The following is a 25,110-nucleotide window of genomic DNA, read 5'->3' as shown; positions in this document are numbered from 1 at the left end:
CCCCTCCACGGTGCTCATTTTATGGACCTTGGAATGATGAAAGGCTGAGTGGATCCGCCTGCATTCGTACCCGTGAATTCGAACGTACTTTAGTCCTCACCTTGTCCATCCCGAGGACTCATCGGTACACATCCCAGAGCATCTTAAACAGTCCTGTGGGTGCCGAGGGAAGGGGGACGTACATGTGTACAATCGAACCATTTCCCACCCGGATTCACAGAACACGTCTTCAGAATCTGAAAACTGAGCTCTTGCCAAGCCTCGCTCAGTAAGTAACGTAACACTCAGTGGCACGTGCCCACGACTCCCCTATCTTGGAGTTGAACGGCGCAGAGGCAGAGCGCCATACCAATATTTAAGCAGAATTAACCCACATCCTACCATCCCAGACCATCTCAGAGGTGTCACGACTCTAGATATATCTGTCCCGCATGCGTCATATCTCTTAAAGCGCCATGAAGCTGGGCACACCTCAGTGGGACATGGAAGCGCTGTAGCGATACCACACACCACCTCAGCTACTGTGTTAACTCCCTGTGCCTGGCTGACACCCCGTGTCAGCAGCTGGACCTCAGACGCCGGCTGCGCCCTCTCGCCCGCGCCAACAGTTTTATCGATTGCAGAAGCATCCGAGCCTGGGAGGAAGGCCAGCCAGGGCTCTCAGAATGAGGCTGCGCGGGCCCTGGGCAGGCTGTCTAGGCCTGCTGCGGGGGAGAGGCCCCAGGGAGACCCTTAGGGCTCGCTTACGGAGCTCTGGGTGCAACCATGGCTAGAGGAACCCCGTGATCTGCGTGGATCGCTCTGTAGGGGGTCTGGCCTGAGGCCACCCCGGGAGATCAAAACACAATTACATTAATGTGTTTTATAGAAGGGGCTGCGGGCGCATCCATTTTGATATTCAACTTGATTAATGGTCTCCGAATGAAGCCACTCAGAGAGGGAAAACCTGGACTGGATCACCCCGTCCTCTGGGAAGGATTCTGCGAGAAGGATTACCTGCACCGAATGCATGCATGTGCCCAGGAAACGCACACAACAGATATGAAACGGAAGCTCTGTTTAGGCGGTTAGAAAAAATGAACACGACTCCACTAATTTAATATGACAAACCCGAGTGATGAATATACTTATGCAAATTCGCGATGTCTTTTCTCTCGCCCTCTCTCTCTCTCTGCGAAATTTAACTGTAAGTTAATGTTCCTCGGCAAAAGTAGAAGCCCACACAGGTCCGGTTAATTACTTAAGTATTAGCTGGCCCTAGCGATGCATACAAACACACGCGTCTCTGTGGGCTACGAGCAAGATTTATGGCGCAGGGGCACGCTGGAGCTGTAAACAAGGAGAAAAGGCACAACTCGGCTGCTCTGCGCCACTTCCTACTTCAGGGGAGCTTTTAAAAACAAGCGTTCGCCATAGAGCTGTTTATATTTGCATCGCGCTTTCAGTGAAAGCGAAAGCACAATGCAAAAATAAACACGTGACGCCCTGTATCCTTTTGGGAGGCCCATCAGGACTGGATCTCAGAGGCTTGTTTACATAACACGCCTCTGAGATAAGAAATTGCTTCACGACAGCCGTGAAGCAAGAGACCCAGTCCGGATGGGCCGTCCCAAAAGGACAAAGGGCGGTAACACAGAAGCCTCATTTTCAATGGGAAGCCACCGTTTACCATAAATGGTGAGGCTACCCAATGAAAATGAGGGGCGGGGCTTCAAGCCCCCTTCTGAAATATACTCACCCACAATATGTCACGCAGACGCGAGCAACGCATGCTCGCTGCAACGCAGGTCTGCGAGACCTAAAAAAGAATGGCTAAAAACAAAAATATTTTGCGGTGTCAAAAAGCATGCATTGCCACAGTAGTCTCTGGCACGGAAGGGAACTAGTTTGTTTACAGAAGTAAATGTACAGAACACAATCACTCACAGTGAAGTAAGCCAATGGCTAAGTGTGATTACTCTTTAACTAACGCTGTAGGCTGCGGCGGAAGAAAAATGTGAATGACAGAAAACCAGACCAATGGTCAAAATCCATGAGGGAACCACGCATAGAACTCATGGGTTGTGGTATACTAAAGGACTATGCACAGAATTTGAACATCTGAAAGACGCTGGTGCCTGACTAACAATCCTAATGATAAGAGCACATATAAAACTGCCCTCTCAGTGTATCACAGAAATATTAAAACTGCTCGAAGGATTCATATTACTAATCAAATTGACAAAGCGAGCAATTCTTTCAAAGTGCTCTTCAAAGTTCTGAACTAAGTCATTAATCCCAGAGCATGCTCTCAAAAAATTCCAGCTTCGCAAGAGTTGTGCAACTTGCTAGCAGACTTTTTTGAGGACAAAATTAATCTTATCAATCAAGAATTTTCCTATTGCCCCTGGTTTGATTCTCATTGAGCACAATTTCAATGACCCGCATCCTAACTGGTATCTACGGGACAGCTCTGCTATGGTTTGCTGACTTTCTAAAAAATAAAACCCAAAACATCTCTCTGTGCTCTTTTAAATCCAGCAATATGTCAGTTAACAAAGGCGTACTGCAGGTCTCCTGTTTAAGCCCCACACTCTTCAACATCTATGTCGCCCCCTTGCTAAAACTGTCAAACCTTTCGGCTTTCAAATCCTGTCCTATTCGGATGATATACAATAGGTCATCATGTATGACAAAGTTCTATAGAAAGCAAAACAACGTTTTGCGACACAGGCATGAAAGCAATAGCAGTCTAGATGTTTACCAACTGCCTTCTGTTGAATACGGATAAAACTTAGATCATGCTAGTTGGCAAAGCCCAGCAGCTTTGGTCAGAAGACTGGTGGCCTGCGGAACCTGGAGCCGCACCCATTCGCAACTGATAGTTAAAACCTGAGTGTCCGTCTAACCACGAAAGAGCAGGTTCTGTCCACTGTAAGTACATGCTTCCATATGATGTGCCTGTTGAGGAAGGCCCTTCCTTTTCTTCCTCTTTCAGTCGGGAAAACACTAGTACAATCCCTCATTGTAAGAAGATTAGATTCCAGCAACGCCCTACTGGCTTCTGCTAATGAGACTCTAATTTCGAAACTTCAAGTTGTACAAAACACAACAGCCCGTCTCATTTGTAGCCTTCGCTTCGGGACCGCTTCGTCTCCTCTTCTGAAATCTCTGCACTGGATGCCCATCAGAAAAAGAATTGTTTTCAAAATCTGATTCCTCACTTACAAGTCCCTAACAGGCAAAGGTCCCAAGTACTTTACCCAGAAGCTTAAACCCTGTTGTCCATCACTGAGCTCTCTTCAGCATCTGGTCCTGCAAGACACTTCTCCAAAGAGTAATTTGCCCTACGATCTTCTGTCAGTGCCATAGGAACACAAATAAAGTGACCTATCTGTCAGTATAGTCCTATTGCTTGATGATAGTCCTGCAAAAATAGATAAAAAGACAAGACACGTTTGTGTAATAAGAGACACCTACTGTTCTTACAGAAACCATAATGTAACAACGTAACTATTCATACTACCATCCCCCATATTACACTTTTTTTTTTTTTTTTTTTAAATCTTTGTCCTCATTCACCTCAGTAAAAGAGAAAGATGTCCATTTTTTCTGCCCTTATCGTTTGTTTGGGTTACCGGCCTCTTAACGGGCATACTCCAATAAACACCGACCTTTCTGCGGCTGTGTCTCATACCCGGTATTATACCGGTACTGCAAGAAAACAAACGTTACCGGCCCTGAAGTAGTGCAGGAGTGTTAGCCGGTGTAATCATTGGACGTGAAATCATACTAATATCATAAAATATAGCCCCAACCATTACTTCATTCACCTTCCAGCCAAACAGTTAATAGATTCCAGAAGGCCTTCTTTTTTGACATTTTCCCAGAGAGATCCATTCGAGACATATATGTTAGGGATTCCAACCAATCCGAATGCTGTGGGTTTATGTTGCTTACCCATTTACGACAGATTTCCCTTCTGGCCAATAATACAGCATAAAACAGCAGATCTCTAGAAGTACCTGTTATCTCATCATCCACTCCAAAAATAACCAGAGAGAGGCTTACCTTTATTAGCCGACCCAAAATGCCTGTCATGGTTGTTTCTACTTTACTCCAGAACTCTCTGATTTCTGGACATAAGAGGAACATATGGACATCGGCTGCCTTTTCCAACCCACATTTCGCACAACTGGATTGGGTTCCTTTCCCCATCTTGGAAAGTTTCTCTGGTGATATATAAGCCCTATGAAGTGAAAAGAGGTGGTTTCTTCTTAAAAAGGCGGGTTTAACTGTGTTATAAAGAGTACGCATAGATACTTGCCAAATATTCTGTAACTGGTCGCCAGGCAAGTATTTTCCCCACAGCTTCTCCGCCAAAGTGAATTCTCCATCCATGCTGTCTTGAAGGTACCAGTACCAAAGAGATATTTCTTTGCTTCCCGGTGGCTTACTTATCAGTTGATCTTCCAGGGTGTTATTAGTGCCCAATGTCGATGTCTTGCTTTGCGCCCAACTTTTTAATTGTAGATACTTGAATTTTGAGAGGGAGCCCATCATCAATCCATTTAAGTCATACCAAGATAACAATTGTCCATCTTTAAACAGGTCCCCCCAGATGTTTAATTTGGCTTCTCTGATTGATAGTGCCAATTTATCATTAAGACACTCAGGGGTCCCTGGGGAATCCCAGATCGGGGCAAAATAAGAATAATAATCCATTTTCAACGAGCGTCGTATATGATACCACATTGATGCCATTGAGTGCAGTACCTTCAATTTAACTTTTTTGAAGAATTTAGGATCTCCAAATTTAAAAAGAAAGCCATCAGGTTTAATTTTTTGCTCTTTTAGCATAGCTGTAAACATTGAACCTATTACAGATCTATCGGGGGTCTTCAACAGCACTCTGGAGTTTTTTAATTGGAAGGCCCACGCATATAGTTGAATGTCGGGTAAAGTTAAACCCCCCTTCCCCCTTCTTCTACGTAGCTTCTTCCAAGAAATCCTAATCCCTTTATTAGCCCAAATAAAGGAGTTAATTGCTTGCTGGATACTGTGTATAGTAGCATTGTTAAAATTTAACGGTAATGAATTAAGTATGAAAGTAATTTTTGGCAGGATACACATTGTTACCAGGCTGACTCTCCCTAAAATAGTTAATGGGAGATATATCCAGTTTTTCATTAATTGTGCGATCTCTTTGGACACTCTTCTTAAGTTTGTTTCAGCAATTTGATTAATATCCTGGACTATTCTAAGACCAAGATACCGTATCTCCTTTTTAACTAATGGATTAGAGCTAACCTGGTTCCATATCATAGCTTCGGTCTTAAATTCGTTTACAGAGTACCCCAATATTGTTCCAAAGTCTGTCGCTATACGCATAATAATAGGCAAGGCGACATCGAAATTAGATGAGTATATCATGAGGTCATCAGCATAAAGGGCGACTTTTTTAACCCAGTTACCCTGACAAAATGGTGGAATGTCGGCTGAATGTCTAATTCTAAAGGCCAAGGGTTCCATATATAAATTAAATAGCAGAGGAGAGAGGGGGCATCCCTGTCTTGTGCCTCTGAAGATCTTGAAGGCAGAAGATAATCTGCCGTTAACTAATACTCTTGCCATCGGATCTTTGTATATGTGTTTTATAGCCCGACAGAAATTATCACCCAGATTATAACTTTTTAATACAGAAAACAGGTAAGACCATCGAACCTTATCGAATGCCTTAGAGGCATCCAAAGTTGTTATAGCTAACGGTGTATTAAGACAAGTTGCAAAATCGATAGCCCCAACAAGCTCATAAGAAAGCTCATGTAGATATCTTCCTTTCACAAAACCTCTCTGGTCTTCATGGATGATATATCCTGCAATTTTGGCTAGTCTGTCAGCTAACATTTTAGTAAAAAGTTTATAATCTGAATTTAAGAGTGATATCGGCCTATAAGACTCACAAAATACAGGGTTTTTACCCGGTTTCAAGATAAGGGTAATCGTCGCCTCATTCCATGATTTTGGTAATTGTATTCCTTGATCTAGTATCTCATTTATCACTAATGTTAGGAGTGGGGATATCTCGTCGACTAAGATCTTATACATCTCTGTTGGAATGCCATCTGGCCCTGCCGCCTTGCCTCCTTTACTGGAATGAATTACTTTAATTACTTCTTCCTTATTAACTACTTGATTTAAAATATTCTGTTGACTAATATCTATAGGACTATAGACATATTACACCATTGCACATTTGATGAAAACTACTGCAAACGAGGTGAGGCAAGCAATGTGCACACTAGTGCCTCCCCCCCCCCAAATGCGCAAAAATACAATCGCAGATGACTGGAGGGTGGAGACACCCACCTATCCCGTCTGTAATGCTATGGGTTCTATAAAAATGGAAAGGATAGTCAACCTTGTGTTAAAATATGATAATACTGTTTATGATGGAGCTACGTGGCTGTGTGCATGTCGTAAATACGCTCAATGCATTCTCAGGGTTCATATACTTCTGACAATCTGAAATTCTACAGTATGTTTTTGGCTAACATACATGAATGCTTTTGATCAGGGAGTTCTGGAGATTTTCCCAAATAGACAGTAAGTGACCGTATTAGAATAAGCACTTTGGTGGGGTAGCCCACTTATAAAGCCCATTGTATTGTCAGACATTATAGCTATTAGGAAACAAAACTTACTGTTTTTGTCAAATGGGAACGAGGGGCAATCCAATTTCCTCAGTTTGTGGCATCTTGGGTGGAAAGAGTGGCCCAATCTTGTAGAGTTGGGGAGGGCCACTCCATATCTGTCATATGTTTATATGGGCACAGTTAAATTCATTGAACTGCCAATATTGATCACATCTGCGTAAGACATCCTTCTATTTGTTGTGCCCCCATAAATACCTTAATGTAGGTGTGCTATTGTACTTGGCACCTATCTGTGTCCTCTCAGTCTCTGTTTGGACAAGTGTCCAGGAGAATCCAACTCTTTTTCGGGGCCCGCATTTACCAAATGCACCAGTTGCGCTGCATCTCTGCCCACAGTGATATGAGAGCATCATGCTTATGTTGTGTGTGGCACGAGGGCTTCATATCCATGCAAAATAATCTTTACAGAAACTAGACAGCTATTGTTGCAAATGCATCTTGAATTTAAAATAAACAAACCAGTATCCATGATGAGACAGAGAGAGCAATGTTGCGGCTACCTTAAGAAGGGTGTGTATTTTAGAATACACATCTTATATTTAGTCACCAGAGTACATATAATCAGAAAATGTGTTGGGCTACAACTTTTACTGTATTTAAAAATGGACATTCACAGATGACGAGCATTCAAAAAGAGAATTAGTCACACATTTATGGCTAAAAGTGCAATTAATCATGGCCCATGAATATCCTTTTGTTTTCGAGTGTCTGAGGTACTTTGTTTATCAAGTAAGAGAAGAACCTGCTCCAACTTTGCATTTACTGATCAATGTTGGTACATCATGATCTATGAAAATTGGCATGTATTCCCACCTCCTTCTTAGGTTTTCTGGTATGTAGTTATTATGGACCCATAAAGGAAGCAAGGGATGGCCAATTGATATCTTCATTTTGATATCCCTGTAATACAGCATATGTGAGTAATTGCATGCCAATTGTTATGAGTATGTTCAACCTATGGAAAAGTAAACAGTCCTGTAGAGGAAGTCAATGACGAAGTAGGGGCCTATTCTTTTATCTCCTTTATTAGGTGAGATTACCACTCAAACTCATAATTCAACCCCACCCACATTGTCTGAAGCCAATCTATAAATTCAATTTTGTCTCATGAGCAATAATCAAGATTTCACACTGTTAGGGCTCATGTCGGCCATTTATTTGACTGTCCTTTTTAGGTCTCGCCTGACCCAGCGCATGCGCTGGTCTGGCGAGACTTTTTGAGAGGGCTCCAAAAAGTGCTACCAGGCCAGCCTAGAGCTACAGTGCATGTGCGCGGGCAGGCGCGCGGCGCTTGGCCGCGATTACTTTCACTTTCGCCGCTTTGATGTTTGATCGCGATCGCAATCACTTTTGCGGCCGCTTGGCATAGCCAATAGGTCTCGCTTTTGGGACCTTATAAGTATTTAGTTATGCAACTGTTGCATGGCTAAACACTTATAAGATCCCAAAGGCGAGACCTATTGGCTATGCCAATGCTTGTTAAAGTCTGTGCTCAGTTTAGTGGCTTAATTGCCACATCTAATGTTGAAATTATGTTCCAGAATCCTAGTCACTCCTGTTTATTTTAGTCCACATGGACACAGTAAAGTATATAAAATTAGTAGTGTTACAAATTTGAACAAGCACTATTCCGACGATTAGTACAGACCAAGATCAACAAGCTATTTACCTTTGGTGGCCTTATTTCTGACGAATACTTTAACTAACTGTACACGCAGCACATTTAGAGCCAAACTGGATCCAGAGATTTTTGCAGCAGTGCCCCCATGCACTGATAGGTGGTGTTGTGTGGCTTGGCAGTGGCTCAGTACTGTCCAAAAGTGACAGAGAGGAGCCACCTATAAGCACCACACTTGCCATACTGACATCAGTTTCATCAACTTTCTCCTTCCATGCCCACAGACGTGGGGCATCGAACAATCTGTCAGGGCAGTGTGCCACATTATAGCATGGAATCTTTTTATATGTAAAAGAATGGGGAGGCCAGAAGGCAGTTAGAAAAGTATGAGGCTCAATAGAGCATCCATTAGAAAGACCATTAACAAAGGCAAGTAACACCTTGGTAGGTGGAGCAGTGTGCGACCAATTAGACTTAACTTTATTTCAGGCTCCCTTGAGCCGTTGGAGCCGACGGGCTCATGGTTACGCACCTGCGCGCTACGAGAGGTACTTGACCTGATAACGATTTTAGCAGCTTACACAGCAACCCTACACACTTTCCTACTCCCTGCTGACGAGAGGCAACTACCTCGAAACACGTGTCCAGGGATGGCTAACACTACTCATACTTGCATGCATTACACGGGCATAGGCGTACTCGCCGACGCTGACCTCAGGGACCATTTTTCATTGGGGTAACACGCTTGGTAGGTGGAGCAGTGTGCGACCAATTAGACTTAACTTTATTTCAGGCTCCCTTGAGCCGTAGGAGCCGACGGGCTCATGGTTACGCACCTGCGCGCTACGAGAGGTACTTGACCTGATAACGATTTTAGCAGCTTACACAGCAACCCTACACACTTTCCTACTCCCTGCTGACGAGAGGCAACTACCTCGAAACACGTGTCCAGGGATGGCTAACGCTACTCATACTTGCATGCATTACACGGGCATAGGCGTACTCGCCGACGCTGACCTCAGGGGCCATTTTTCATTGGGGTAATACGCTTGGTAGGTGGAGCAGTGTGCGACCAATTAGACTTAACAAAGGCAAGTAACTTGTGCTTCTGATAGATGCTTCTAACCACAGATTTGTCACCCTTACAATGGATATCGAAGCATAGCAAAACCTCCGAAGGTGGTCTGCCTGGGGAGTAAACGCAGACCAAAATGTTGAGGCAGTACTACTTTGTAAACTTATGCACCAATGCCCACATTGCAGTCTGGCAGATATCTAAAACAGGAACCCCTTGCGCTAATACTGTTGTGGCACTGTAAAGTGGGCTCATTGGCCTTCAGAGAGTTGTTTCTTGGCTAGTGAATAGCAGACTGTGATACAGAAGTCCGACCCAAGCATTGCTAGGTGTCAGACCACTACTCAACTGACCCTATCAGGGGTATTGACTGAAGACATACATGAGAACACACGCCTGCTTTCGGAGGATGATCTAAATTTACAGGGCATCTAAAATATTTCTGACACTTGTGGTTTTTTCCAAGCATCATCACCTGACCGACCTACGGGAATCAACAATAAGTAACCTGAACTCTACTGACCCCTGTTGATTATGGATGTTTGCTAAGCTTCTGAAAGATCAATTCTTTATAAAGCTGTATACGCCTTACTGGTGAAAACTGACTTTGCTGCCAATCACTGTACTGCATTTCCACACCCATTGATGGGCATTGACTACTGCTGAAGATACACAAGTGTTATAATATCATCCATTGTTTCATACATTTTTTTAAAAACGTACATAGCGTTGCATAACATGTCAGCTGTACTTAATTAAATTAAGTACAGAAAATCACTGAATTCATTAGCTTATGAAATTACAAATTATGTGTATGAATGTAGCACATTGTATAAGTACCAATATTTTTGTTCATAAACCAATGAATTATGTATACAATTCTAATGTAAGCAACTGAATATTGATAATAAACTTCAGGGGCCATATTAAACTATGTAGCATATTTTCCTTGTTTGCGCTGGGTGCACCTTTCAAAAGGTGCACCCTGTTTAAACAAGGAGAGTGTGCCACATTATATTGAATGCACTGCCCCCAGGGCAGCCGTGAAGTCGTGCAAAAGAACATCTGACAGTTTGGCTTGTAACGTGTCTGTGTTTCAGACCCCACAGCAGGCAACACCTTTCTCCCAGCACAGTCAGACCAATCACCTTGGTCATCACTTCAAAAGCATTCACTTAGCATTGTTCACTCATCAGGCATGGAGGTGTAGGTTAGTGTATGGAGGTGTAGTTTGTAGAAACTCAAATGAGGGACCCTGACCAGTTGCTTAGACAGAAGTACCTCCCGAAGGGGTAGCCTGATCCTGTGGCACATTCTCAGGCTCAGGAGCTTAGAGTACCACATCCTCCTGACCCAGTCTTGGGCAATTAAGATGACATGCTCAGTGTGACCAGAGATTCCTCAGAACTTGGGGCAGGAGAGAGAGCAGTGGAGGCTCTTGATTTTAGTCCAGCCGGAATGTGTCTCAGAGTGAATGCTTTAGACCAAAACAAACGCACACATTTGCTGACACTGCGTTTTCTCTACTGTGGCAATAGATCTAGAAAGGGCAAAGCCACAGGCTGAAGACACCCTGTGCTGCCACGGGTTTGAGGTGCTATTTGTGGTCTGCCAGACAATGGTTGCTCAGTTTTGTCCGTACTGACATTCAGGATCCCCGCTAAGTGATTGGCTACCAGGAAGATTTCCTACAAATTCAGCCACCTCCAGAAGTGCAGAGCCTCCTGGCAAAGGACCCAGGACCCCAATCCACCCTTCTTGTTGCAATGCCACATGGCAGACAGGTTGTCCATGAGACCCTACATCAGCCTCCCTTTGATAGATAGTTTTGTCCGCTGGGCAGATCATCCAAAACTCCAGAAGATCGATATTCAGCTTGAATCATTGGGATAATATGCATAATTTTCCAGATTCACTGGCTTGGTGGAAACCACTGTGCCCCAACAGCTCCAATGAAGGGAATCCTCTGTGTGGGATCAAAGTTGGGACATTGCCTCATTAATGGAGAGCCCCAAAGATGTCAGGAGATTGACAATCATCAGGAGGTGGGCTATGACGGACTATGGCAAGCCCACTTTTCACGCAAATTGTATTCGCTAACAAAATGCTTTTATTAATAATGTGAAAACCTTACATTTAAGTAACACATCTGCTAAATGCAAACTTTCTAGTAGGTAATCATACTTAAATGTTATAGGCCTGCACATTAATAAAAAGTGGGGATTTAAGTTAGCCTAGTTGTCAATGCCAAGTCAGTGTTAATGCACATAATGCATTAACACTGAAAGGTCTGTTTTTTCACATTTTCACATTGAATAGCTCTTTGATCCACAATGCTTTTCTATTTGTTTCAGATGTATTTTTCCAGAAGCCTTCTGTTAGCTAGTAAATAGCCATTTGTTGTGTATTAGACAACTGATAGTGAGTTCTTATCGGGAGGGAGAAGGCAACAGGAAGGATGAATAATGACAAGAACTGTCTGAACTACAAAATACCAACAGTGTAACTTTTCAAGGCATTATGTCTGAAAGTCTATTGTACCGGTATGTTAAAATGGGGAGTTTGCCTATTTCCAGTTTACTGAAATTCTACAATCTGGGAAGAGCCATGATCAGCACTGCACTCACTTCCATCATCAACACCTCCCTCAAGACAGCCACCTTCCTAGACTGCTGGAAACACGCCGAAATCACTACCAACCCATATTGCTGCTCCCCTTCTCAGCCAAACTCATCAAGAAGACCATCAACAGACATCTCTCGGACCACCTCGAATGCAACCAACTCCTAGACGATTTGCAATCAGGATTGCGAAACAACCACATCACCGAAACAGCCCTAATCACTGCCACAGATGACATACGCAGCATCTCCGATTGTGGACAGACCACTGCCCTCCTCCTCCTCGACCTCTCCGCTTTCAACACCATCTCCCACCACACACTCATCACCAGACTACACACCGCGGAAATACAAGGACAAACACTTAAATGGATCGCTTCCTTCCTCTCTGGAAGAAGGCAATGAGTCAGGCTCTCGCCGTTCAGTTCAGAACTGAAGGACCCCCTCTGCGGAGTCCTACAAGGATCATCACTCTTCAACATTTACATAACTCCTCTGCCAAACATCATCAGATCTCATGGAATCAACATCATCTCCTTCGCCGATGATACCCATCTAATTTGTTCCCTCTCAGATGACACGGTCACCACCAAGACAAACTTAAAAAAATGCATGACCAGCGAGGCCAATTGGATGACAGTAAACTGCCTCAAGCTCAACACTGATAAAACTGACGTGCTGATCTTTGGGAATAAGAGCTGACCTTGGCACTCCATCTGGTGACTGGCCAATCTTGAACCCACACCCACCTTAACCAACCACGCTAGGAACCTATCCCTCATCCTACACACCAACCTCATCATGAAGTCCCAGGCCAATGAAGTCACCTCCTCATGTTTCCACATCCTCTGCATGTTACACAAAATCTTCAAGTGGCTCCTACTGGACACCAGATGCACCATCATGCAGGCCCTAATCACAAGCAGATTAGACATCGTCAATACACTACACGCCACCATCCCAACCCATCTCCTTCATAGACTTCAAACCATCCAAAATGCTGCCACCCGACGTATCCTTAAACCCACACCACTCCTCAGCAAGCTCCACTGGCTCCACATCCAGAAGTGCTGACAGTTCAAACTTCTCATACACATTCAAGTCCTTAGACAACATGGGACCCGCATACCTCAATCTTCGGCTTCAATTCCACCAAACTACCAGACAACTTCACTCAGCATCACTCTCACACACACCCCACATTTACAGAAGCAGAAAGGGAAGTCGATCATTCTCCTACTAAGCCACCAAATCCTGGAGCGACATCCCTGAACACATCAGGACCTTCTCCACACATCTTGATTTCCGTAAGAAGCTGAAGACCTGGCTATTCAATTAGTATTCTTGCGGGACCATCGTGACTGCCTGTATTCAAGCCCAGCTTCTCCACACACCTACATCCACCTACTCAGAGTCTGGATACCCTCACAGCTGACAAGCAGCGCTCTACAAATCCACCGTACATTACTGAAAATCTGCAGCATGGTCTTTCTGAAGGCTGTTATGTTCTGAGGAGTCGAAGACAGCTTGACAAATTCCGGGCAGACTTCCAACCAATTAGGGAGTTGGGTCATATTTGGGCAGCAGCGCAGTCATGCAATCTTAATCGTCACCCCTTGCACCTTCTTGCTAGACTTCAATTGGTAGGATGGGTGGCAGGGAAGTCCCACATGAACTTCTTATGATTATATCTAGACTTCCCATAAGATTTTGAAGGGGAAGTGGACTTTTCGCAAGAGAGGCCTTAAGACCAGGAGTGGGACCAGACTGTGACTTGGAGCAGGATCTGTTCTTTGACCACATCCTCTTCTAATGTTTGCCAATGTTGAGCTTGTGGTGACATTGTTTCCTAGCACACTGTCATTTAAATTTGGAAGTCATCCAAAGACCAACAAACATGGAAGTGAAGTTTCAAATCCATGCCAAAAAGTGCGTAAAGAAAGGACTGATGCCAGAGCACAGGGGTAACATGTATATGTCACTACATGCAGTGCAGAGCCAAACTACGCCACCTACCAGCACGCAGAAACACTGCTGCAAATTTCAATATCCAGTATGGCACCAGGGGATAGTCTAAGGTGAAGAATTCAAGGTTATTAGTATCCATCAAAACCAGTGATTTTGAAGAAGTTGTTTGTGTACATATACTGCAATTACCACATGGGTAGACTCCTATTAAGGGAGGTTACATAGTGTATGCTGGTTGTTGGCCCTAGTCTTCGTGGGACGAGTATGATCTAGATAATCAGGTATAGCAGTACCCTGACTTAAAAGACGGAGTTGTAGGTGTTGTTCAATGGTTATCAGGATACCCCCACTATTTTATAATGGATTAATTTATTTTGTTGGATTGTATGGAAAACGTAGCAACATGTCACATGATTCTTACTAGGTTTTTCGAAGGTCTCGAATAAACAGTCTCAGTTTTTCCTTGCTCTTTTCTGTGCTCTTTTCAGAATATTTTGGGTGGAACCTCTTTCTTCTAATTTCATCTCTACGAACTCAAAGATAGTTAAGTCAGAACAGTTTCTAAGTATTCTTGACCAACATGGAGGAGTCATTAGTATGGTGACTGTGAAAGTTCAGCAGGTAGTTCTGGTCTGTTGGTTAAGTAAAAACAGTAGTATGTAGTAGCTGTAACAAGATCAAGAAAAAAACAACTGACTTCTTCTCATAGCCATGGTGAATATAAGATGATGGGTTCTTTGTGATTAGCCAGTCTTCGTCATTCACTGAGGTTATTCACGAAGGGATTGGAACAGTGGTTAATTACTGTACCTTCAACATTATATACCTAGAGATTGGCTAGACTGGAAGCACAGGCACAGCCCATGCAAGTCGCACCTATCTAAAGAAAGAAATAATCTTCAAATTAAAAACAAAAATTCTCACTAAGAGCAGTCTTACACATTCTGAGGAAAATCCTATGGAAGTATGGTAATTCCATTCTGAGGTACATACAAACTCATCTACTGCATATAAAGTGCTTCCACGCCCAGGGGAAACAACCGTTGATTTTCTGGAAAGTACTCCAAATTTGTGATGTTGTTTAGGGCAGAGAGTCCCCAACCTTTTCTGTAATAAGAGGTACTTATGTTCAATGAAAATCATCCCAAACTACTGATATTATTATTGTTGTGATATTGATAACATCTGACAAGATTACAATAGAAGCTATTCCATGCAAGATAGTCAGCGCTAATCACCTCTCTGCATCATCATGGTTTCCAGCAATAATGTAAAAAAGGCTTTGTCACCTTCAAATGTCTTTACATTGTTAATACATAACAGCCATAGCTGCATTGCTTGTGGCATTAAGGTAATTATAGTAATAAGTCTCCCTAGTGCCATATCATTTATCATTCAAAAAGCAGCTTTAAAAATATTTTGGAAATGCAACCATTTTTCTCCAAACATCAGCTTAGAAGATCTGAAAATATAGGCATTTTTGTCTCAAAAACACAGTTTTCTGTTTTGGTATAAATATATTAGTTCAATCAAGCAAACGCTTCTAATTTAGAAAGCAGGGCCGGACACAGGAGAGCTATTTACAAGTAGGGGGAGAGCTAGAAGTAGCTCACAAGCTACTTGTTGGATAAGCTTGGTTTAGGGTGTCTTTTGAATCTTTTAGAAAGGATGGCATTGTCTATACTAATAATTGGAGAAACAAATCACCAATGGAGTAGATGGTTCTAATGGAGATCCAATCTCAGATAGTATGGGTCTCCTACGCAGAGGTGTCAAGTTTTTGTGTATTTCTAGTACACAATACAAGTATGAAATGCTGGGCAGTTGTGTGCAGAGAAGGTCTCTCCTTGTGCTTTCTCTCCCTCAACCAGGGTTTTGATTACTCCAAGAATGCTAGTGGCTAGGCGGCGTTTGAAGTTTCCTATAGCTGTTCTTGTCAGCCAGTAATTTCAGCATGCAATCAGGTAATCTGATTTGTTTTATACCATTATTGTACCAACTTTGCCACAGGTTTTATGATAAATCCCTTATTTTCTTATGGCTTGACAAGGCTCACTGATCTTCTGGGTTTCAAGTCTTCTCAAATCCTCTAAAGCTACTTGTTCAGAAGTCACAATTTGTGGAGGAATCAAGTTGGCTGGCAGTGTAAATACTGATTTCCTGTCTCAAGACCTGTCTTGTTATTAGGGGCCATCAGTGTGAGATTTTTAAAATAGTAATGGAGACGTACTATTTTAAAGAATTGGTGCAATTCAATAACACATTCAAATGAATCATGTTTGTTGGTCGGAAGAAAATTCACTCCTTATTGAGGATCTGATTTTCCACAGTTGTTAAAGAGATAACAGAAAGGTTGATAACCATATTCATGGGAGGTTCTGGTGTTGGTTTCTGCCTCTACTGTATCTGGGTGTTGACATAGTGTCTATCCTCCTTGTGTCCCTTTGGGTTTTGTTTCTTCCTCTCTCCTTTTTTGAACCATGTCCGCCTCCAAAAATGGCCTGCTTATGTTACAAAATGAGGAACTGTTGGGTCGGTCCTTCATCTCCATTACTTCACTCACTTGAGATAAATGACAAATTTCCTGGACCTTTTTTATTTTTGTTGTTCCTGGTTCTGTTCATCTCGAACTATGGGCTTGTGTAAAAGTCCTCTTTTACATAAGGGTATGTGTTCTCATGTGAGAATTTAGCAACATCTTTGTTTTTGGTATTCATAAGGATTCCTTAAATTCCATAATTTCACTATTAATTGTATCCAATATTTTGTTTTATATATGGCGTTCCCCCCAAAACAGTAAATAAAGGTAGTCTTTGGTGGTCTAGGGGCCTTTCTGCCTCTTGGGGGCATACTGAGGATGAACACCCCCTATCTGCCCTCCAGGTTGGGGGGGGGGCATACAGATTCTTATGCCTGGTTTATGGGGGGCGGGGGAAGCACCGGCCTATTCACAGGGCAGCTGTCCTCCCCAATACTACATCTAAAATATCCCCTGGTGGTCTAGTGGACTTTCTGCCACCCCCAATGGGGCTGATTGGTGTTAAACACCCCCTTCCTCACCCCAGGGGGGCAGATACACTCTATCCCATGGTGGACAGGTGAGACAGGTCCATGCCCAGGGGTCTGCCACCTTCAGAAGAGTGACATTTGCAATTCCCTGGTGCCTATTGGGCAGATTGGGGAAAACACCCCCTATGTACCTCCCAGGGGGTGCAGAAAGACAGTTGTGCGTGGTTGGGGAGCAAAAGGAGGCCACTCCCCAAACCCAGAACAATTAAATGAGAAATTCCTTGGCGCCTTCTGGGCTTTCTGCACCCTGAGGGGCAGACTGGTGGTAAACACCCCATATCTGCCCCCGAGGAGCAGAAAAACGAATTTGCCTACGGGGAAAAACTTATGCCAAGGTGGACACAGGCCGATGCCCTGGGGACTACTTCAACCCAAAAAGTGGATTGCATAATTTCTAGGTACATAGTGGGCGTCCTGCCCCCTCCCCCACCCCCCTCTCATCTGCGACGGGGCACATTGGTTGTAAACACCACCTATCTCCAGCAGGTAGAATGACTGATTTGCCCCAAGGGTGGGGAAAGCACAAGCCCTTCCCCTGGGGTTGCTCCCACACAAGAACAACGCCCCTTGTGTCTAGTGTGGTCGACCCCTGCTAGGGGATCTTGTGCCTAGTGAAATACCCAAGCAGAGATCCAGTAAGAGAGGCAATGCTGGATTGGGATTTCTTTATTTAGAAATACAAGGATTTTGGATATTGTACCCTTTACAACTGTGCCTCTCCTCTGTTGATTGGTGCTTGGGGAGCAAAGCCATTGCCCCCGGCACCGATCAAAAGTGAAAGCAGACTGTGTATTGGTCAGGAGTTGGGAAAATGTGCTCCGAGACGATCAACTGACTTTTCTTGTTCAGGCTACTGAGAGTGAGGTAGGGAATGGTGTGGGATGGCAACAGCAGGACGGGGAGATGACATGCAGAGGAGATCAATTTTGGTTGTTGAGGTGTAACGAACATACACATCAAGACTCGATTGTGGTATAGACCGAAGTTGGGGGCTGAGTTGGGTTTGGCATAACCTATATAGACAGTATATAATGCATAACATGTTCACGACGAAGGACGAAATAAGTTAACAAAGCAAGAAAAAAAATGTGCTCTTGATGTTAATCCTATTTTACAATCTGTAGTTCGATACTCCCCGTGTCGAGATGATATATGTAACAGAACATTTGAGTATGTCAGCTGCTATATGATAACACAAATGCCAATAAAGTTTATTTTTTAAAAAAACCTGGGTTTTCTTGTTAAGTGCATTCGTCCTTAATGGGGAAGGGGGTTAATGATTTTTTAAAATAAAATCTAGAAGTCTTGATGCCATAATAGCAAGCTCCTATCAGTTTGGTAGTATTTAATTGCTACATACTCCCAGTAACATATTTTTATAATTGCTTCGCTAGATTTGTTCATTGATGTTGGATTGTCCCAAAAACCCACCCATTATATTTCTCCATGGTTGAGCCTTTGTATTTTTAATAGATCTTTGCTTACCCAGATGTCGAGAAATATTTAGGTACATTTTCAATGAAGGATTTGTCCACAGCCGAGGCCATTAGTGAACAGGCTTTAGATGAATTACATATATGTAGGCCCAGTTCAGGCCTTAGGGCTTCCTACGGCCAACACACATAATGAGAAACGAAAAGCGATTTTCGATCTTTTCCAGCTCTGGTACTTTCGTATCCCCAAATGTCAGTATAATGCATAGTAGCAGCCCTCTCTTTAATTTTATATACTTGAAGAGGAGGCTCTATTAGTCTTTCTCTATAACTATTTATGTAATGTAGGACAGAAACTGAGTTCTGGCTCGTGATGGACTCACTTTTCCCAATTTGAGTTGCCCAAGACAATTCATCACCGAATCACATTCCGAGTCAATCTAGGCAACAATGGCAATACTAACAATTTGAAATGTCTTCAGGTTGTTTTTTGAGATCCACACCATCAATGTTGTTTTACTGATGTTAATGCTGAACCTTTTAGAGCTGCTGTAGTATTCAAAGATTCTCATTAGGCGAATCCTGGCCAGCTCAATTCATGCCAAAAGTACAGCATCATCAGCTAATAGAAGTAGTGAGGTTTTCTAGCCTCCCATTGTTGGCAGAACCAGGTGCAGCTTAAGAAGGATTTTTCCCACATCCTTTACGAATGTTTTGAATAAAGTTGATGATAGTACACAGCCTTGGCTGACTTCATTTTGAATCGGTAAACTGAGTGCCCATTCCCCTTTTGGTCTGTCCCTGAACCTGGTTGTATTCTTATGATGAAGTTGATGGAAGGCGAGCTGGAGATTTTCTGGCAGTACTTGGTCCCTCAGGAAGAATCAGAGGTCGACTGAGGTAAATGCTTTTTAAAAATCTTCCTAATTCTTAGTATTTAAGTTTTTAGCACGCCCAACGCTTTCATTTGGAGCTGCCTCTCTTTGTATTTGATTTACAATTACAGTGGTTTAGGATTGTACTCACAAGTTACAATACCACTACTGATCTCTTGTGTCATTTGAGAGTCCTCGAGCGAAATTAAACTTAATAGACACTTAAATAGGTACATCTGGGCGATTCTCACAGGAGCTGGAAAAAATTGAATATTTTTACACTTTTTTCAGATTTCAACAGTCCAAATGAGAATAAATGCACGTTTCACAAATGTTAATCCTATCATTTTCCTACTATTCCAGGTTAGGCCAGATCACTAAAGAGCTATTTGCCTAGGGGGGACTTGGCAGGGGTGGAGATTAGGAAGTGGGGGGCTTGTCCTTATACAGGGAAGGAAGTTTTTGCCTGAAGTGTTGCCTAAGCAAAGACCCAGGATGTGTTGTTTCTAGACATAGGTTAAATTAGTGGTTTTTCCCTGGCTCAAAGAAAACACAGACGTAGGAAATTAGTTATGCAACTGATTATTCCAACCTCCCGGAAGAAACTAACAGGAAATTGCGATGCCCTTCAATAATAGCCCATCTACCTATGATCCCAGAACCTCTTTTAATGTTCAGATAAAACTGCTCTTTCTCCCAGGCAATTTTGTATTATGATAGGCTGTCAGAATATTGAATACATTTGTGCTTTAATTTGAAACCTAAGCAAACCATGTTGGTTTGAAGTTTAGATAACGTGAATATTTATTTATTCACATACTTTCATTTAGTATGAGCTTACCTCATGATCTGCATACAACCCGCATCCAGGTAAAGGCGAGTCTCCCACCCTGCCTGGGTATTTAAAGGGGGCTCCTGACGTTGAGACACCTGTAGAGATTGAAGAGTGTTATATTTTTAAATAACAAACATAAGATAACACGTGTATTTGTAAAGCGCACGTTCACCACTACGGGTATCTTGGCGCTGAATAACAGATGTTTGTTGTTACCCAACTCAAGAGTACTTATTTATTATTACCAATCTATTAAATAAATCCCACTTATATATTTTAGTTTAAAAAAAAACCTTTATCCACTGTTAGGGGAGAAGGGCGGAGACAGAAAGAAGCACGACAAAATGCTTGTAATGCCCCTATTTAGAATATTCCCAACAGTTCTTTGGGCCTTTAGTTAAACAATATGTCGGTATGTTCCATATCGGTAGTGAAAATCCGTTGCAAAGAGCTGGTCTGCCTGTCGTTGTAATATCACCTTCCTCTAGAAGTCAAGAGGCTTCCACTACGAATGAATGTTGTTATCCTGCAGTCTTTTTCCCGCAGGGAATCACAAAGCGGTTGTTACAACGACCGCGTTGTGATTCCGCATACCATTACTCCGCAAGTCGGACCAACGACTTGCGGAGCGGGGGCGCTGGATGTTGGAATAGTATAATTTACTATTCCAACTCCAGTCTGTGCGGACAATAGGCAAGGTGTTGGATTTTAAATCCAACACCTCCCCCCCTCCGCAAGTCGTTGTTCCGACTTGCGGAGTAATGGTATGCGGAATCACAACTGCGCGGCCACGCTAATTGGAAACAGATGGCCCCTGCGTGCCGCTGCTCGCTCCTGCAAGGTGGATGCCGCCACAAGCACGAGTGCTTGAAAAATGCAGACCGATTCCAAAAGGTCATCTCCTAGAGCAGCGCATGCGCGCTGCGCTAGGCTCCACCTAAAAAGCAGGACAAACAGCAGACTCTTGGCTCAGGTTTTTTGTGGAGACTAAATAAGGTATCAGCGGAAATTTCAAACAATAGCCCTCCCTTTTATGACTGTTACTTTCCTTAAAGGGAATGTAGGCTGGCAGGGTCTTGCTTTCACCGGCATGCTAATGTCAGCACCTGCAACCTTTTCACTACAGCCGACTAGGGTTTCACATCCCCATGTTTAACGAGTATGTGGGAACAGAACACACGGACATTGGGCCAGTGCAGCTGACAGACCCTTGTTGTCACTGGGCCTGGAGGATTTTCTCTTCCACAGCGTCACTAAGTCATTGCTACCACAATGCACCTTTGCTGTCTCCCAAGCAGGACCTTGCCCCAGTGCCACGGAGTCCAGATTAGCAAAGGAAGGGTGCCTTGGGCCCCAATGCAAAAAATTAAAATGGTCCCCCACTGCTGCTTGGTTTGGTACTAAAATATCGCCCTAATTGAGGTACAGTGGGGTCTTCTCGCCACTGGGCACAAATGCCATTGCATCACTACACTGATGACAGCTATACCCCTAGGATTGCACCAGACAGCAGTCAACAAGATCCACAATTTGTGGTGGTAATGCCAGGGATACTAGCACAGCCCCAGAATACCGCTACACTAGCAGCCACCACAATCAGAGGCTCCAGCACCATTTTGAGGTAAGAATGTCTGTTGCTTTAGGGTATTCAATGACAAAAAGACGAAGGTTGTATTCCCCTCATTTAACTTTATACTAAACAAAAAAGCAAAAAAAATAAGTAAACAGAAAAACGCCATTAAATAATTTTTATTTATTCTATTACATGCATTTACAAACAAGTAACCGTTCAATTGGATGCACACATCTGTATACAATACTTTTCTAACGATTTACAACTCCAATTGGACGTGCACGTCCTTATAAAATACTATTCTAACGATTTACACTCCATTTACTAGTGGTAGTCTCATATATCTACTTATAAATACAAATGCAAGATTTTGTAAATAAAGTCACACATTAGATTTAGCAGCGTGAAATGTACAATAACTCAGAAGACGTTTCTAACAAACGATTTTCACAACTCCATTGACTCTTGTAACCCATACCCTACATTATGTTTGCATACCCTCCCAAAGATTGAAGGCTCCGATTTAAGTAAAACACGGTACTGTTGGAAAAAAATCACAATAAGCAGCTATTCAATCATCATGCATGCATCAAAGGCAGAATCGTAGACCTAGCAATCACCAACTACACTAGCAAATCCCACCAACATATCAAAGTAGAGCACCAAATGGGATTCTAGACTCCACACTAGTCCAAGTTATTAACGCAGCCATACCCAAACTCAAAGACAATCTTAAGGTAAACTGTTCCTTTCATAATTACATTGAAAAAGTCTGAACTGCTATTGGTTAGACAACCCCTCTAAAATTTAAAATAGCTGAAGCTATAAAAATATGCTCTGAGAAACTGGTAACCCAAAGAAAAAAAGATTACATAATTAGAAAAGACGGTGGCAGTCTTCCAAGCTTTATCTACCTTGACAGCAACTAGAGGAGGGATCAGAATGCCATTAACAAACCAAAATATGTCTGTACCATGTATGACCTTACGGGGTCACGCGGAACAACGTTAATGATTCAATCGAGTGGGAATTGTTGATACTATTGTACTGTGCTATATGGCTGGTTTTTGTTACCATATCTAAAAACCAATAAAATTGTTTATTAAAAAAAAAAAAAACTATTTCTTATGGTGAAACGGGCATGTCGTTCTAATAAATAAAATAGCCTCAACCGGATCTAATTAAAATTTTAAAAATTATTGATCACTAACAAACCGCCTGTGGTTTGGCAAAGTGATATGTGTCTCTGGACAGCTTAACACTGTAATTGAAAATAACAATCTCTTAGTACCTTACCAATCTGGATTCCTCATAGGGTGCAGCATGCGAACCACCATCTTGAACGTTTTGGAAGATATATACTGTATGTTGAACAAGGGTAGCAAACAATTGTCTTTGACCTCTCAGCAGCCTTCAAAATAAATGATTGTAAGAGCCATGTCCTGGAAATGTGCACAGGTTTCAAAGGATGTGCCACAAATTGGTTCACCTCATTCATAGCTGAAGTCAAAGGGTGATTGGAGAAGGAAACTCAGCCTCAGAGTTAATTTCAGTGTCCTACAGGGTTATGTCTTAGCCTCTTCATTGTTCAATTTCTATTTGGAGCCCCTGATAAATCAAGCTGGAGGAGTCAGGTGTCTTTCTTCACCAATATGTAGAAGACACTCAAATGTATATGAGGATTACTTACAGCCTTCTTATACTAGCATGCCCCATGGAAATAAATGGTACTTCCTATAACAAAATAGTCCTCGTCAAACAAACCTCCTACCACTAGATGACCTCAGCTAAACAAGCATTTTCAATGCAATAGGTCTCGCAGTTTTTTTAGAGTTAGTCTTATTGGCATTGTAACGGAAATGTGTTTTACTTATGTGAGAGAGGGTGCAAGTGCAAAAGTGATAGAAAGGGAGAACAAGATGGTATACAGAGATAGTTAGAGTTATTTACGTATATAAGTGAGAGGTAGAGTGAAGAGAGATAGTATCAGAATGAGATAGAGAGTGAAAGCGAGTTAGAGAAAGGTAGAGTTACATGCTGGCGGCAGGGGGCACTTGTAAAAAGCATTGTCATGGCGAAGTTGCTCCCATAGCTACTGACTATATTCTGGCGTCACCCTGTGTTGTCATGCTTTACAAACATACTATTGCATTTCAAAACAAAATGCTGTGGATGCATTATAGTGGCCAGTAGCACGCTTTCACCTGGTGCAGAGTGTCCGCGGGCAGATGTGTTGCCCTGAAGAGCTCACCCACATTGCTGTTCCTTGCGGTGCTCCCTCTGTCCGCCCTCCCTATTTAGAATCACCCAAACAGCCTCTGTGCTTTAGTAGATAAGCAGTAGCAGGATGCTCAATGTGAACACATAATGGCGGCCAGCAACATGCTGTAACCTGGTGCAGAGTGTCCGCGGGCAGCTGTGTTTCCCTGAAGATCTTGTCCATATTGTTGGTCCCTGTGGTGGTCCAGCTGCCCGCCCTCTCCTTGTAGTACTGCCCAAACAACTGCCGTACAAAATAGAAATGGGGTGCCATGTTGTTTAAAAAACAAATATAATATATTTTTTTAAAGTTTGTTGAGCCGTGCATACCAAAAGTAATGTGCGCTGCCGCTTAAAAAACACATATAACATTAAAAAAGAGTTTGGCGAGCCGCGGATAGGAAAAGATAGGCGCACAGCTGGCATTGCTTAAAAATGAAGTTGCCTAAAAATTTTTTAAAAGCAATAACATGTATACGCTGTGGAGCGGGGAGGGGAGGGAGCAGGGGAGAGAGCATCTTTAAAAGATAAAGCATGGCATCTATAATTGGATGCCATGCCGAGCCAGGAAAACACGTGGACTCTGCTTTGTGAAAGATGGAGAGTATGTTGTGTCTGCAACAGCAAGACATTGATTAACTAAATAGTGCTCATTAACTGTTAATTAACCCTAGAGAGTAAGGACATATGTAAGAGGGGCTGTCCTCGTGGGAGGTAACAACAGAATATAGGAAGGTACTAAGGAGGGACTGCTAAGCCTATTCACGAATCAAAAGCCACAATTTACAAAGGACATTAAGAGGAGTCAATTGAACAAATGGGCGGAACTTAAAGTCCATACCTCAATACAGCATTTCTCGAAGAGACAGCACAAGCGTTGCCTAGGCGAGACCTAAACATTTTTTAACCTCCTTCTATTCCAACATCTACATTTGTCAAAAATCAAAGGGTGGATGTAGGAAATTCGATTCCTCAAGGAACAATCACAATCCTTGCCAGGGTGAACTCTCAAGGTCACTACATTAATTTAAGCTCAACCCCCTGGCAGCTACAGCACAGAGCATATAGGCTTAAACTTAGGGAAATGTG

At 42.8% G+C, this 25,110-nt stretch overlaps 1 protein-coding gene across 1 annotated transcript in view; it reads right to left on the bottom strand.

The window, feature by feature from the left end:
* Positions 1 to 25,110, bottom strand: part of LOC146821533 (uncharacterized) — a 341,213-nt gene that overhangs the window by 105,063 nt on the left and 211,040 nt on the right. The window contains exon 6 of the mRNA XM_085612520.1: positions 20,196 to 20,284. Coding sequence (XP_085468646.1) covers positions 20,196 to 20,284 — 89 coding nt within the window. The remainder of the gene's footprint in view (positions 1 to 20,195; positions 20,285 to 25,110) is intronic.

This window comes from Triturus cristatus, chromosome 6, assembly GCF_964204655.1.
Source record: "Triturus cristatus chromosome 6, aTriCri1.1, whole genome shotgun sequence".
Taxonomy (NCBI): domain Eukaryota; kingdom Metazoa; phylum Chordata; class Amphibia; order Caudata; family Salamandridae; genus Triturus; species Triturus cristatus.
This window is presented reverse-complemented; position numbering and strand designations above follow the sequence as displayed.